The 16,414-nt window shown below is 49.1% G+C and overlaps 2 protein-coding genes across 2 annotated transcripts; one reads left to right on the top strand and one right to left on the bottom strand.

Moving 5' to 3' along the window:
- Positions 1-108: 108 nt before the first annotated feature.
- LOC115578100 (ras-related and estrogen-regulated growth inhibitor-like protein) lies at positions 109-3,908 on the top strand. Its single transcript, XM_030410919.1, has 4 exons — positions 109-447; positions 1,159-1,212; positions 1,303-1,379; positions 1,848-3,908. Exons 1-4 carry the CDS (start codon positions 345-347, stop codon positions 2,256-2,258), a joined length of 645 nt encoding a protein of 214 aa, XP_030266779.1. The 5' UTR covers positions 109-344; the 3' UTR covers positions 2,259-3,908.
- A 414-nt stretch (positions 3,909-4,322) lies between these two features.
- Positions 4,323-12,662, bottom strand: plin6 (perilipin 6). The gene is made up of 8 exons (XM_030410917.1): positions 12,059-12,662; positions 10,736-10,766; positions 10,415-10,613; positions 9,600-9,682; positions 9,207-9,444; positions 8,782-8,963; positions 6,452-6,718; positions 4,323-5,494 (listed from the first exon to the last, which is right to left on the bottom strand). Exons 1-8 carry the CDS (start codon positions 12,223-12,225, stop codon positions 5,078-5,080), a joined length of 1,584 nt encoding a protein of 527 aa, XP_030266777.1. The 5' UTR covers positions 12,226-12,662; the 3' UTR covers positions 4,323-5,077.
- Positions 12,663-16,414: the final 3,752 nt, after the last annotated feature.

Raw genomic sequence — 16,414 nt, 5'->3', positions numbered from 1 at the left:
AGATACACACACACACAGATACACACAGATACACACACACACAGATACACACACACACACAGATATACACACAGATACACACACACAGATACACACACAGATACACACACAGATATACACACAGACACACTCTGGTCTCAGTACAGCCTCTCATTAACACTCAGCTCGACATCGACCAATCAGACGGAAGACAAAAACTATCACCCAACCACAGACTGCAGTCTCTTCTCTGAGGCCCCGCCCACAGGGTCTATATAAAGACCTGTGAGAGACCCGGACCAGGAGCTGATCCAGGACCTGAGCCTGATCCAGCAGCTGTCCGAGCTCGTGGTCTGCCTGTCCTGATGGTGGTGGAGGTGAGAGGAGGTGTGGAGGTGATGGAGGGGAACCAGCCGAGGGTGGAGGTGAACGTCCTGCTGCTGGGAGCTCACAGCGTCGGAAAGTCAGGTACAGAAACTGCTGACAGCTCCACTACATGTTTTTATTCTGACGCTCTCTGGTTCTGTGGTTCTGGATCAAACGAGATGAAGAACATTCAGACTGAACACTGAGCTGCGTTCATGTTCACACAGAAGATCAGAAGGACTGAAACACAGAGACTGAAGATTTTATCAGCTGGAAGAACAGAGTGTTTATTATGAGCTTATAAATAGAGACATAGACTTCTCTTTATTGATCCTTTTGGGAAGACTCCCGCAAGGACAGCAGCAGCTTACAAATACAAAATAGAGAGGTATAAATATACAGTCTAAAATAGACAATAAACTCTTAGAATAAACATAAAACAATAAACTCTTAGCTATATATATATATATATATATATATATATATATATATACATACACATGATATATAAAGTAGAGATGAGAATAAAAGTAAATAAAATAGAATTCACAGAAAACAAAATCAAATAAGATAAATGTATCTGTAGAGAACTGTATAGAGGATAAATATAGATAAATAAGGATAAAATATGGACTATATGGCATTGTGTTTTTATACAGTGGATACATGACATTAGCAGAAATGAGCAGTTAAATTAAATTATTGCACTTAAGTGGTGGATCAAGTTATTGCACAAAGAAGAGTGTATGAGAAGATGTATTAACTGCACAGTGCACAGTAAATAATGAGTAATGTCTGTCTGTCTGTCTGCAGCTCTCACAGTCAGGTTTCTGACCCGGAGGTTTATCGGAGAGTACGGAGATATCGGTGAGGAAACACATGGTCACGGATTGTTTGTTGGTCTGAACCAATCAGAGCTCTTCGTTTCACTAATGACGATGTGTGATTCTGTTCCAGAGTCAGTTTACAGTCGAGTCGACCGGATCGACGCTCAGGACGTCTGCTTCAACGTCTGGGACTCTCCCTACACACAGGTGAGACACACACACATGCACCGATGAGCTAAGCTAAGCTAAGCTAAGCTAACAATGGTAGCATGCTGGCTCTGTGTATCCGTCGTTCAACATATATTTGTCTCATGTGTTCTTGTTGGTCCTGTTTATGTTTCTATAATCCTCCATGTTCATATAAGAACATCAAACATTAGCTTCTCCGTCAAGTTAGCGGCGTTGTTTCTGTCTGTCAGTGTAGAAACACATGTTGGTCACCAGGGGGCGCAAGTCTGTCAACACAGACACACATCATCAGACCTGAATCTGACTTTTTTGGGTTTTCTGATCCGCTTCAGTGCCGTCTGATCCCAGCAGCCTCTGCTGGACGTTACGTTTGCTCCAGCTTGTAACGGTTCAGTTTGTCGCAGACTCGATGACGTCACTTTGTTTTGTGTGTCTTCTTACTGGATCGACCCTCAAAGTAAATCTGTGGTTGTGTTTTGTCATCAGGATGATGGGAAGAGTCTGTCGCTCCCTGACAAACAGCTGCAGTGGGCCGACGGCATCGTCCTCGTCTACAGTATCTGCGACCGCCGCAGCTTCCACGTGGTCCGCCAGCAGCTGCAGCTCATCCGGCGCAGCAGGAAGCCGTCGTCCGTCCCCGTCGTTGTCGTTGGGAACAAACTGGACCTTCATTGTCATCGCAGCGTCTCCAGCGAGGAGGGACGGCTGCTCGCTCTGTCCCAACACTGCGGTTTCTACGAGGTGTCGGCGGCCGAGACGTACGAAGACGTCCTGCTGGTGTTTCAGCGGCTGGTCCACCTCATCAGAGAGAGTCGGGCGCTGAGGAAGAGCTCGGCAGGTGTGCGACGGATTGTCCGGAGCGTGTCGGCCGTGTTCGGAAAGAAACGGGGCGAGTAGACCAGAAGGAAAGAACTCACTTTATTTTGAACGTTGTGTTTACTGGGTGAAGACCAGCGTGGCCGAGCTGAACTGGACACGCAGAACACCAAGAACTGGCCCACGTTACCCAGCAACAGTCGAAACACAGCCGCAGCAGATCAAATATGCTACTTAGGCTAACGTTAGCACGACCAGCTCACAGTCGCCTCCTGTCAGCAGACGTGTGACAACAAATCCATCCATGACTTTCTCCCTAGACGAGACTGGAAAAGGTTAGCTAGCTGTTCTCAAGTGTGGTGGAGTAAAACTTCCCCTGCTAACGTTAGCTTAGCATGAAGGTGTTAAAACGTTAATGTTAGAGTCCTGTGATAATCGTTCCTGTTAGTCGTGTCAAATGTAATCATCCTGTTTCTGTCTCACAGTCGACTGAAAGTGTTTCACTCCTCTCCATCTTCTTTTAATCAACTTCAGACAGAACTGAGTCTTCTTTTAATGCAGACACACACCTTCTGTGAGATGTTTGTCAGTACCACGTATTCAGATTCATATTAAGCCGGTCGAGGCAGACGACTGCCGACCGCTGAGTCGGGTTCTGCTAGAGGGTTCTTCCTGTTAAAGGCAGTTCTCCTGTCGTCACTGTCACCCGGTGCTGCTCGTGGGGAAATGTTGTTTGTCTGTAAACAAGTAATTCAGAGTTTTGTTAGTTTCTGCTCAGTTTGGAAAGTGTTGTGACGACTTCAGAAGTTCCTTTTAATGTTAATGTGAACGACCAAACGCTGCACCGCACCGTCAGCACGATTAATCAACAAAAACATATTTAATTTCAATGAAACTATGACAGTTTAGTAAAGTTTAAAATTTGTAATTACATTTTAGTGTCATGTTTGGTGGGCAGCTCAGTCGATGGGGAGAGGTTCAAACTAGAGAAGAAGTGTGATGTCACAGTGACATCAGAGGGAAGACTTCCTGTCTGTGGCTTCATGAGGAAAAGGTCAAAGGTCAGAGAGGTGAGGGACAGACGCAGGTTGAATGAAGGTGTTGATGGTGAAGTTTGTAAAAGAAAAGCAAAAGAAGTGTTTCATCTCATCTGGTGCCATCATCAGGTCAGATGTTAATGAGTTTCATTCTGGGTCCACATTACCCACAGTTCTTTGTTAAAGGAACAGTGCACCAAAAACGTAAATCCAGTCCTGATCTCCTCTCGTACTGATGAAAAGATGTTATTTACACTCTTGACATGCGGCCGAGCTCGTGCACCCACTGCTAACACTGTTAGCTCGGCAGGGCTGCCCGATGCTAACACTGTTAGCTCGGCAGGGCTGCCCGATGCTAACACTGTTAGCTCGGCAGGGCTGCCCGATGCTAACACTGTTAGCTCGGCAGGGCTGCCCGATGCTAACACTGTCAGCTCGGCAGAGCTGCCCGATGCTAACACTGTCAGCTCGGCAGGGCTGCCCGATGCTAACACTGTCAGCTCGGCAGGGCTGCCCGATGCTAACACTGTCAGCTCGGCAGAGCTACCTGATGCTAACACTGTTAGCTCAGCAGCTCCAGTGAAGCCTTCATGTTACTGAAGGTGTAAATCTGGTCTGAGATCAGTTAGTGATGTGTTCTCTCCTGCAGACTGAGATCACAGCAGACGAGCTGATGGAGACATCTGATGTTTAAATCAAGTCTCAGCTGCTTCAGTTGTTCAGCAGAATGCTGCAACTCTGTTTTACTGTGAAGCTCCAGAACTGTTCTGTGGACTACCACACTTCATCTGACTTTATATCATCAGGAGGAGGAGAGGATGACTGAGGTTAATGTTTGGGTGAACTGCTCCTTTAAAACAGGGCTAGCAGGTAAAGAAGTGAATAAAACAGTGAAGGCTGGTTGTGATGCAGCTCCTCAGAGAATGAACTCTGTTTCAGACCACATGAGATAAATCTTCCATCAGGTTATGAGTTCTGCGACATTCAGTGTAAATAAATTGTGTTTTTACGTGTTGTGTTGTTTTTTACTCATTAAAACCTGAACAAAGTGAATTTGAGTCAGTTTGTGGTTCTGATCCAAAACTCTGAAATGAAAGAAACTTCATTCAACATGCTGCAGAAGAGGCACTTTATTTTTTACAGTGTTTCAGAGACATTCTGTTGAATAATCAATAATCATAATAGATTCATATTTTACTTGTTTGATGATAAATGAGAAACTGGAGATGCAGAAGTTCAACTGTTAAACAACATTCAGAGGAACAATCCGTCACTTTCACTGATGGATTCTTTCATTTATCTGTTTCTATAAATCTGTAAGAAACATAAGACCTGCAACACCTTCATCACAGCTCACTGAGCTGCTAACACATGCTTCATCAGCTGAGTACGGTGGCCATGAGGGCCAAAATAATAACACATGTATAAAAAGAAAATAAGAATCTTGTTCCTGAAGCTCTCAGCCACATCTCATGGACTTCATCAGGGACTTCTGGAGCAGATCCTGATGGATGAGGGCTGTGAGATGTGTCACTGAAGTGAAAACATGACGTTCAGATCATATAAATGATTAATTATTTATCGATGAAAGTCGACGTGTGAGCCGTCGATCATTAAAGTTTAAATAACTGAATTTGCCTCCAGTGAAATGAAACTTCGGGTCTGAATCGACGTGTTTCTCTGAGAGTTAAAGTAATCTTCCGATCGCTCTGTTGGTGAACGTGAACGCACAAACTAACACCAGCTGAGGCAGCGACGACGCGTCATTGAGGGCTGAGATAGGCGGCTGTGATTGGTGGGGGGTCGGGACTGGCAGCAGTGATAGGTCGTCGGTGAGGGTGGGGTCACACCTCAGCGTGGTGTTTAAGAATCGGCTGTTGCCGTGTCGTTGGCGGCGTTGTCGGAGGAGTTGGGGGTCAGGTACTCGAAGGCCTTCTGGCTTTGAGAGACAAACTGTTTGAGCGGAGCGAAGAGCATCTCGGCGGCGGACGGGCGGCGGTTGGCAGAAAAGCCGTCGGAAGGGAGGGGCATGCCCTCCACCTCCAGGGCCGGGGTGTCCTTCAGGCTGGAGCGCCGGCCGTTGGGGGGGTCGGGGCTCTGGGGTGCCCCGGAGCCTCGGGAGGCAGAGGCTCGGGAGTAGAGACTGCGGCGACGGCGAGGACGGCCGTCCATCGCCTTCAGGAAGAGACTGTTAGCTGAGCTGCGACGAGACGAGCTGTCAGACATGAAGTCCTCCTGGTTCAGGAAGTCCTCGACGTCCTGATGAGACGGCTGCTGCAGCTGAAAGACACACAAGTCAGTCAGGACTGATTAATAGATGATCAATTGTAGATTCTCTTATTTGTTTGTTAGTTCCTGGTGTGTTCCTGATGTGTTCCTGATGTGTTCCTGGTGTGTTTCAGGTGTGTTTCAGGTGTGTTTCAGGTGTGTTTCAGGTGTGTTCCTGATGTGTTCCTGGTGTGTTCCTGGTGTGTTTCAGGTGTGTTCCTGGTGTGTTTCAGGTGTGTTCCTGATGTGTTCCTGGTGTGTTTCAGGTGTGTTCCTGGTGTGTTTCAGGTGTGATCCTGGTGTGTTTCAGGTGTGTTCCTGGTGTGTTTCAGGTGTGTTTCAGGTGTGATCCTGGTGTGTTTCAGGTGTGTTCCTGGTGTGTTTCAGGTGTGTTTCAGGTGTGTTCCTGGTGTGTTTCAGGTGTGTTCCTGATGTGTTCCTGGTGTGTTCCTGGTGTGTTTCAGGTGTGTTCCTGGTGTGTTTCAGGTGTGTTCCTGGTGTGTTTCAGGTGTGTTCCTGATGTGATCCTGGTGTGTTTCAGGTGTGTTCCTGATGTGATCCTGGTGTGTTTCAGGTGTGTTCCTGATGTGTTCCTGGTGTGTTTCAGGTGTGTTCCTGGTGTGTTCCTGGTGTGTTTCAGGTGTGATCCTGGTGTGTTTCAGGTGTGTTCCTGGTGTGTTTCAGGTGTGTTTCAGGTGTGATCCTGGTGTGTTTCAGGTGTGTTCCTGGTGTGTTTCAGGTGTGTTCCTGATGTGTTCCTGGTGTGTTTCAGGTGTGTTCCTGGTGTGTTTCAGGTGTGTTTCAGGTGTGTTCCTGGTGTGTTTCAGGTGTGTTCCTGGTGTGTTTCAGGTGTGTTTCAGGTGTGTTTCAGGTGTGTTCCTGGTGTGTTTCAGGTGTGTTTCAGGTGTGTTCCTGGTGTGTTTTGTCGTAGAGGATGTATACAAAATGCAGGTATTCTGGTGAGCCCACCATGTTGTAAAGAGGTGTTGCGTTGATCAGCAGCTGCAGGAGGATCTTGGAGAGTTCTTGCAGATCTTGGAGCAGCTGCTGGATCTGAACCGGCAGCTCTCTGATTTGACGCACAGGACGCATCTCAGCCAACAGGGCGGCCTGACCTTTGACCCCGTTCAGGGTCAACTCTCTGAGGCCCTCTGCCCGGTACACCAGCGCCACCAGGAGGCCCTGCAGGTACTGCAGCAGCTCACCAACCACCTGCAGGACCTTACCCAGACCCACCTGCAGGGGACAGACAAGATCGACAGCTGAAATACAGCCACCCGGGCCAGAGCAAGGCGTCCAGAGGGAGGGAAACAAGAGCAGAGAGTGATGGAACATGACATGAACATGAGAGGAACATGTGAAGAACATGTGAAGAACATGACAGGAACATGAGCAGAACATGTGAGGAACATGAGAGGAACATGTGAAGAACATGTGAAGAACACGACAGGAACATGTGAAGAACATGTGAAGAACACGACAGGAACATGTGAAGAACATGTGAAGAACACGACAGGAACGTGAGAGGAACATGTGAAGAACATGAGAGGAACATGATGGAGGTCTTTTCAGAAGAACACCTGGACAGGTGAGCTCAGGTCACCTCCGTCCCTCGCAGGGATCTGAGAGGTGGAGGTCTCCGTGTGGATGTTTGAACACGTTCTGTTGGACTGTTAGTCCAACGTCAGCAGGAACTTTCTGTTGTTCTGGTCGACGTCTGATGTAAACAGGATCTGAAAACCAGCTGGCAGCTTCCACAGTTTCCCAGCAGACAACAGGACAGCAGGTCTGGATTCAACCCAACTCAGAGCTGCCAGCAGCAGAGACACGTGAGGAGGGCGAGCAGCGTGACGCCACGACGACACCGCCAACAGAAACAAGTCCACTACAGGACGGGGACGGATTCTGGAGCAGCGGTACCAGAAGGGACGAGTCCGAGCAGCAGAGGAGTGCGAACACTGTGTGCTCTCAGGATCTTGTTGGTCTTGTTGTTGTGGACACAAACACTTTGTTCCTGTTTCACTCAGTGAACAGAAGCTGGGTCATCAGGTATTTGGGTCAGACAGAGACAGCAGGCCACGACCTCTGACCTCAGAACAAACAGCCATGACAACACGTGAGGACGACAGATCCGTACCAGGACGCCTGCCAACACACACGCACGCCCTCACAGGCCTAATGAGGCTGCTGATTGGCTCTGACAACACCACCTGCAGTGATGAGCCCTCGTCATCTTCACACTCATTATCTGTTTATTATCCTCATAACCACTCAGACATGTGATGGTCAGAAACACATGTGAAGGACAAACCACATGACCCAGAAACAAACGACTCGGGTACAACTTTAAACTGAGACTGAAGGTTTTATAGACAGTTCTACACCTGATGATGTCAGCAGCTGTTTGTGAACACACCGTCTGTTTAACTGAGCCGGTAACACATCATCACCAGACTCCCTTAACAAATGTGTCAGTTTAGTGAGTTGTTGAGTTGGAGACACTTTATAAACTCTGTGAAACTCTGTCTCTGACTCATTCTGCATTATTTGGACCTTCTTGTTCATTCAGCAGAAGTTCTACATGAACTTCTTTCTGTCTCTGAGTAGAAACATGGAGTCTGTTTGTCTCAGTGATGGACGGTTTGTTTCATGTAGCTTATAGCTGTAGGAAAAAACAAAAACAGACGTAATGACTGATGATGAACTCATCAAATCTTCAACAGATTCAGTTGACTTGCAGAAATAAATCAACATATTTCATTAACGTTTCTTCACCTTCTCAGCTGAAGTGTTGAACTGTGTCTTGCTGCTCAGAGAGCAGCTGGAACGAGACGAGAGCGACTCAGTCTGTTATCTGTTCATCGGCTCAGACGCTCGGTGCAGCACGTAGGCTCGGAGCTGCACAGGAAACTGAAGCGTTTATCTTTAACGAGGCTCATTTTGTGTTTACATCCTCCAACCAGACGGGTTTGAAACACATCAAGAGAAAATAAGCTGCAGGGTGGGAACATGAGCTAATGAAGTCTTCTTTAAACAGTTTGTGCTCATGTTGAATATCTTCATGTCCAGCCCAACCCTCATTAACATCACAGTCCCTCAGCTCAACACTCAAACCCAGAGTGAACCTTCAAACTGCCCCAAACTGACACAAACTGTTGCTGTGCTCCCAGACTGGTTTCCTGTCTGTGCTCGTTTGTTTCTGTCTGCACACCTGTTGGATATGAAGATGGAGGATGTGAATGGAGTGGATGGTAGAGGTACCTTCACTGTCTGATTGGAGGGTTTTGAGTGTTTCTCACCACGTCAGCAGCGTCTCCCAGCATCCTGACGGCTCTCTGCAGCTGCTCCCTGATCTTCGTCAGACGGTGGAAGAGCTGCAGGCTGAGACTCAGCAGCAGGCTGCGGACCCTCGTCCACAGACTGGGCTCGTCGTCATCGTCTTCGTCCTCGTACTCCTGGACCCTCATCTCCCACTCCCGACCTGACGCAGCAACCACAGTCTGTTAGAACATTTGATGCTTTCCTTCTTCTTCCAGCTCTGGTAAATAACAATAAGTCTGTGCTGTGCACAGAAACCTGCGGCCACGATGACGAGCTGCAGCAAATATTAATATTCATAACCACTCTTCAGTCACATGATGCCTTTTACTTCCTGTTTCCATCAGAGGTCTGACAACATTCCACAAGTCTTGACCACAATTACCCAGAATGCCCCAGTACTTACGCAGTGTGGGTGGGAGGGGCAGGTAGTAGGCGGTGGCGTCCTCCAGACGACCCAGCACGTCATCCAACCCCGACGTGGCGGCTCGGCCCACCTGAGTGTCCTGCAGCATCAGGACGGCCGCCCGAGCGTTATCGGCGAGACGCTCGAGCTGATCGAGAGCTCCGTCCAGACCGTCCATCGCCCACAGCTGCACGTCGTCCAGGGTCACGAAGAAGGCGTCCTTCAGGTGACCCACCACCTGAGGACGAGGACACACCTGCTCAGTCCGGGAGGGATTGAGGTGAGACAGTTCAACAAACCGCTGTAACACAATTATTCATGCTTTCATTTAGTTTACCAGTGAAAACATCAAGAAATATAATAATATCAGAGATGAAGGTGATGAAGAGGAACCTCGTCTGTTGATTGGTTCAAGATCGGGAAGTTCTTCTCCAGACGATCGAGACCAACGAGGGCAAACTGATTGGCAACTTCAACTGGAGACAGACAGACAGAGTGACACACAGTTCTGAGCCTGCAGTGATGAAGGACGGTCGGAGATGATTTACAGGTTCAGCAGAATTAATAACAACATTAATCAGCTGGAACAGACGAGGAAACGTGAGACATCTCGTCACCTCTGAATGTGTTTCATCCTGACAAATCTGCTAAATGCTGACTGCTCCTGTGAGCGGATGAAAACCTCGTTGGTGTCATTAATACATGAAGTGGACGCTACCTGGTTCAGTTAGCATCGCTCCGGCTTGAAGCTGGTCAGCAGGCTAGTTGCTAGCGTTAGCTGGCGTTAGCTAGATTCTAGGGCTGTGTCCGAAATCACTCACTACTCCCCACATGGTGCACTACATAGGGAGTACGCCATTTTGTGGTGCTGTCCGAATGCCTAGTGGGGAATCTTATCCCCTATATAGTGTCAAAGTATCCCACAATGCATCGCGAAAAGTATTGTACAACCGATGGTCACTAACCAAGCAATATTTACCATCATGCATTGCGCTGCGGACGAACGCATGGAGGTTTCAATTCATGTTTCAACTGTGCGACAGTAGTGACGTCATCAACGGTGCCGGAGCGTCCGACAGTCTGTTTGTCTTTCTGTTGAGCTCCTGTATAGTGCACTGTGTTGGACTCACTGGGTCGTGACCAGGGAGCAGAATGAGTGGGTGGTTTCGGACACAGCCGGGGTGTCTAGCGGTATCTGGCGTACGTACTCTGCGGCTCCAGCGTCTGGAGGAGGGGCGTGGCTCTCGCCATGGCGATGTGGGAGATGCTGCGAACACCGACCTCGGCCGCTCCTCCCATCAAGCCCAGCAGAGGGAAACGACCTTTGGCGTCTGAGTACGCTGATGTCACGGACCGCAACGCCGAGCGGACCAGAGGCAGATGGGAAGCTCGCAGCACGGCACTGGTCTGACAAACAGGAAGAGGTTTTATTGTTATTCTATGTGTGTGTCATCATCAGTGACTTCCTGTCTGTGATCCTGCTGAGCAGCTCCAGACAGAGGCCTCGGGTCAGAGGACGATGGACTCACCTGATGATCTGACATGTCTCCTTCACCAAATCTGAGGACAGACAAACAGAGCAGGTCAGACTCATCGTGACTCCACATGTTGGATCAGCGCAGCACGAGGCAGTCAGCTGCTGCGCCGCCACAGAGACGACGACTGTTCAGCTCCAACCAGCATGAAAATCAGCTTCTCTCTGCGACGCCATCTTCATCTCCCAGCGCCAACACAAACCTCTCATTCACTGCCGAGTCCCTCTGCTGCGAGGACGTCGAACAGCTGCTCTGATTTAAAGGCTCCAAATCAACCAATCACAGGCTGATGAGGAGCATCACAGAGGAACAAATCACAAGTAAATCAAATGTTTATATTCATGGTCCAATCAGTGTGTCCAGACGAGTAACAGGTCGGGAAAACTGAAGCTGAAAATAAACGTATTATGTTTAGTGCTAAAACTGTTAATGAGCCTCTGAACGACCTGATCGAGGCGCCGCGTCCACGCCGTGTCCACGGCGTATCCACGCTGTATCTACGCCGTGTCCACGCCGCGTCCATGCCGTGTCCACGCCGTATCCACGCTGTATCTACGCCGTGTCCACGCCGCGTCGACGCCGTGTCCACGTCGTGTCCAGGCTGTGTCCACGCCATGTCCACGCTGTATCTACACCGTGTCCACGCCGTGTCTCGTCTCTGACGACAGCATGGTGACAGCTGATGGACTCTGATCCTCTGAGGTTTACTGTCAGTACGTTTATCTGACATCACAGCAGGACGTGAGTGATGTCACAGCGAATATCATCAGCGAGGCCGGAGAGAGAAGATCCACGCTGACGTCACCAGAACCTCTCTGACAAGATGCTGCTGCAGACACTCAGACAGAACCGCTCTGTGGACTCGGGGCCCACCAGGTTGTTAACGGACCACGTTGGGCCCGCGGGCCACCAGCTGAACAAGTCAGTCCTACAGCACGGCGTGAACACTCGGGTCGGACGGGTCGAGCTCAGAGGAAACGTTAACGTTATCTCTCGACCTCCATGAGTCGTGTTGTGAGCTCACATGTTGTCCTGGAGTTACTGACAGCAGCAGAATCAGAGTCACTCTGCTTTAATATTTAACATCTGATGCTAATAAACACTGTGAACAATATTCAACAATCAGGCTGAAGATTAAAACCCGTCAGGATCCGATTCACAGAAACAAGCTCAAACATTTCCAACACTCACAAACGGACGTGATGTTCTGAAGCAGCTCAGGATCAACACGCTCACATCTGAAGATTTTACACTGATACAAATATATATTTATTGATAAACATCGATCAGAAGCCAAACGTCTGCCGGAGCTCTTACCCCATGAGAGAGTCCGACGTGACGATCAGGCTGCTGCACCGAGTGATGATGAAGGTGAAGATGAAGGTGAAGATGAGGCTCTGAACTGTATGACCAGCTGCTGAGGAGTCTGGAGACTTTTTGTGTTTGAAACCAGCGTCCTGATTGGACGAAGCAGGGTGTGACATCACTGGTGATGAAACTGAATCAGGCTGATTGTTTGTGTTCGCTGTGACGAACTGATTCACGGAGCCTGAATGAAGTCATTGAGCAGGACGAGCGACGGGTGAACTGATGACTGATGCTTCCTGTGGAACCACAAAGTTCAAACTGGGATTTCTTACTGGGATCAAACTGGTGTCGGTCCAGTCAGCTGCAGAGGACCAGAACAGCCCAGATCCTCGTCCCCAGCTGGAGGACTGGAGTGATGTCACCGATGCTTCTCGTTGATGACCGTTATAAAAGCGTCTAGTTCAGATGTGACCATATATGGACTGAAACAACGTTCAATCACAGCTTATTGATCCTTTATTTATCATTTATGATCAGCTTCTTTCTGTCTGGTTGATAAAAGATGATGAAGATGTGTGTGTGATCAGAGTGATTCAGTGCAGCTTCACAGATGGATCCTGTTTTACATCCTGCTCACGACCGTCCAGCTGAACTCGTCCACGCTGCTGAGTCTCAGTTCAGGTGTGCATCCTTCAGAGGAGCATCTGAAGGCTGATTACATCACAACACAACATGAAGGCTGTCCCAGTCTGAAGGCTCCTCCAGATGCTCCTTCTGCTCCCTGTTTCTGGAGGATGCACCGCTACGATCCTTCATGGCCTCACATATCTCAAGATTCTTTGTGCGCCAAAAAAAGAAGAAAGAAAGAGAGAAAATGGCGACATCGCGTGGCGTAGATCGTCACTTTCGCGGGCCTGGGCGGCAGAAATGGTGACGTAAGAGTAAAACATCTGGTGACACAACCAGGAAATGCTCCAAAGGCTAGACCGTCACATTTAACAACAGCTGACCAGGTTAACAAGGTCTCTCTGAAGGACTCGCCTTCAAAGACCACAAAGGCCGAGTCCTTCAGAGGATGCAGACCCTGAACTGAGACGCAGCAGGTGTCACGTTCCCACAGTGGTTCAGGTGTTGTCAGGCGCTCGCTGTTTGGACTCTTCAGTATTTGTGTTGTTTGGTACCAGCTCGTCCTCATGGCTTCCTGTTGTCCCTCACGTGTCGGACTCGGTCTGTTTCCCTCAGCTGCTTCACGTTCAAGCCTTCGTTTTTTAAAAATCTTTAACCTCGACCCACTTTTACAACTTCACTCCAGCAAACCTGAAAAGTTCCCATCCTCTACACATCACTTGGTACCATGTAGATCTCATCACATCAACAGAATCAGCCATCAGAACCAACAGGCTGGCAGACACAGAGACTGATGAGAAGGTGAAGAAACACCTGCCGCAGGACAGCACGGCCCAGCAGAACTTCAGCCCAGATCACATCTGTGCCTCACTGGACCTCTGTCTGATACCTCCAGTACAGTGAAGGTTGCTGCAGACAGAACCATGACTGGGCCATGGGTTCACCAGTGTCCCAGTAGTGACCGACCTCTACATGATGACCTTCACAGGAAGTGCTCCGAGCTGCTGGTCCAGGTATGTGGACACCTGGGTGGAAATCAGGACCAAGGAAGTGTAAGCCTGCACAGAATCATTAATGCTGTGGACAGAAACATCACGTTCACACGGGAAGATGTGAGACGGTCCGTCCTCCCCGGACTGAGCAGTACTCACTGAAGAAGACAGAACCCCCAACACCTACACACAGATCAGTACCTGCTGTTTGAATCATCCACTGGAGCTCAAGCTGGGTCATCAGAACCTGAAACCATCGGGCTGAGACAGAGGAACAGGAGAACTTCAGTCGTGTGGCTGCCAGAACCAGAACCTCTGACATCATCATCATCCTCAGAGAGCCTGCAGCCGGCCCGGTCGTCTCATTCTCTCTTTGTTGCTGCTCGGGACGCTTTACCAACCCAACATGTGTCTGTCTGACGTCCTGGGAATGAGACTCAACAATCAACTGTCTTTGTGGTGCGTTCAGGAACAGCTGGGACAAATCCTACTGATTCTACCTTTAACTTTAATAGTCTTTGAATTCTATTAATATGACGTGAGCTTCAGTTAGCTTTGACCACAAATGTCCTTCAGAGGGAGACTTTTTACTCTGATACTCTGAGTACATGTCAGAGCCTGTAATCTATTACTTTACTGGAGTAAACAAGCTGAATCAGTACTTCTACTTTCACAGGAGTACCTGAACGTCTCCTGGAGGACAGACTGAGGACTGTGACTCTGCAGCTCAGCGCCACGTTCACACTGACGGGACGTTTCTATTGTTTCCTTGTGAGACTCAGACTGTCGTTATCGATCCGGCCAATCAGATCTGTGTTGTTAAACACTGAGACTCTTTTTAGTGACTGAAGTCGACACTTGTAATAAATGAGTCAGACCAAACTATTCCTCAGCTGGAGACAGTAACAGCAGCTGCAGAACAGAGTCTGTTCTGTATCTCTGAGATGTGGTGATGATTCTGGGGAAATTCTGTTATTAAATCACAAGTTCTGAGAACGACGGTTCCACAGCAGAGTGGAGCTCAGATCATGTGATGAACATCACAGGAGTGAAATGCATCATGGGTGAAACAGTCAAAGTCAACACTTTGTCATTAAATTAGATTTTCAATCTGTTAATTAAGCGTCTCTCTTGATTAGTGTCTGCAGCGATCCACGACATGAGGTCAGTGTTTTCCCAGCAGACGCCCTCAGACTGCGAACAGCGGCAAGTTTTTCCTCCTAAAAGGCCCGAGGACGGAGACCACAGCGTCTCCACATGAAGGCCTCAGTGTGCGAGCGCTTCATGTGACAGAGACGACCGTGACGCTGCTCAAATCACTTCTTCACGCTGCAGCTTCTTTCACAGCAGAGAAGAAGAAGGAAAGTCCAGATGAGTTCAGCCTCCCTCACATGTGACGGTCAGGTGATCGTCCTCAGGAGGCTGCAGTCGTCTCAGGCTCCTCTGGATCAACATGGCTTCACATTCACTCCATCCTTTCATGTATTTCTATGTTTTGATTGGATCATTGTTGGTCGTTTTATATGTTATATATATTCTGTTGTTATCGTGACCCGAGACCGGAGCTGGACTTAGACGTTGGTGTGGATTCATGGCCTGGTCTTAAAGGTGCAGTGTGTAAGAAATGGCCTCCTCTCAAATTCATACTCATTGAAACATGTACCGCTAACTGCAGCTAACAGTAGCAGCTGTTAGCCAGGAGGAGCTCCAGGTTCTGAACACGGTTCTGTTTGAAGTCACACTAGCCGTTTTTACACAGCGTCTCCTGCATTATCTCCGGAGCGGTGGTTCGCCAATTCTCCTCCGATGGTGATTCACACAGAGCGAAGCATCTCCGCCTTCACGTGTGCAATTCACACAGAAAGCCGGCGCTGCGGCTCCTAAAGAGGCGTGACGGTACACGTCATGTTGATGACGTCGCTGTTTCCCCGTTAATCCAAAATCCGCGGACAGTTAATAATCATATGGATGCTGTTATAATGTGTAGTGATTGAGATCCTGACCCACCAAACATCCTGGAAAGTGACGGAGTGAAGTTTTTCGCGCTAAATTACATAATTATACATAATCACCATCAGTAAACAGGACACTGTCTGACTCTGTCACTCGCGGGGACGGAGGCTGTTTTCTGGGGGAAAGTTCCCTGAAGTCTCGGTCTGGAGAGCTGATGGTCGCGGTGATTTATTTTCATCACAAACACTCTGTGAGTTAAAGTTTTTTGCAGGTGACAGATGCTGTTTTTAGGGCAGAAATGTGAGGAAGAGTCGGGAGGACAGACAGGAGGACAGACAGGTGGACAGACAGGAGGACAGACAGGAGGACAGAGGGAGGACAGGCGGGAGGACAGACAGGAGGACAGACAGGTGGACAGACAGGAGGACAGACGGGAGGACAGACGGGAGGACAGACAGGAGGACAGACAGGGAGGACAGGCGGGAGGACAGACAGGAGGACAGACAGGTGGACAGACAGGAGGACAGACGGGAGGACAGACAGGAGGACAGACGGGAGGACAGGCGGGAGGACAGACAGGAGGACAGACAGGTGGACAGACAGGAGGACAGACGGGAGGACAGGCGGGAGGACAGACAGGAGGACAGACAGGGGACAGACAGGAGGACAGGCGGGAGGACAGGACAGGAGGACAGACAGGAGGACAGGGGGAGGACAGGTGGGGGACAGGTGGGAGGACAGACAGGAGGACAGGAGGACAGGCGGGAGGACAGACAGGAGGACAGACAGGAGG

This window comes from Sparus aurata, unplaced genomic scaffold (assembly GCF_900880675.1).
Source record: "Sparus aurata unplaced genomic scaffold, fSpaAur1.1, whole genome shotgun sequence".
NCBI classification, from domain to species: Eukaryota; Metazoa; Chordata; class Actinopteri; order Spariformes; family Sparidae; genus Sparus; species Sparus aurata.
The sequence above is the reverse complement of the archived record's forward strand: the minus strand, read 5'-3'. Positions and strand labels throughout refer to the sequence as shown.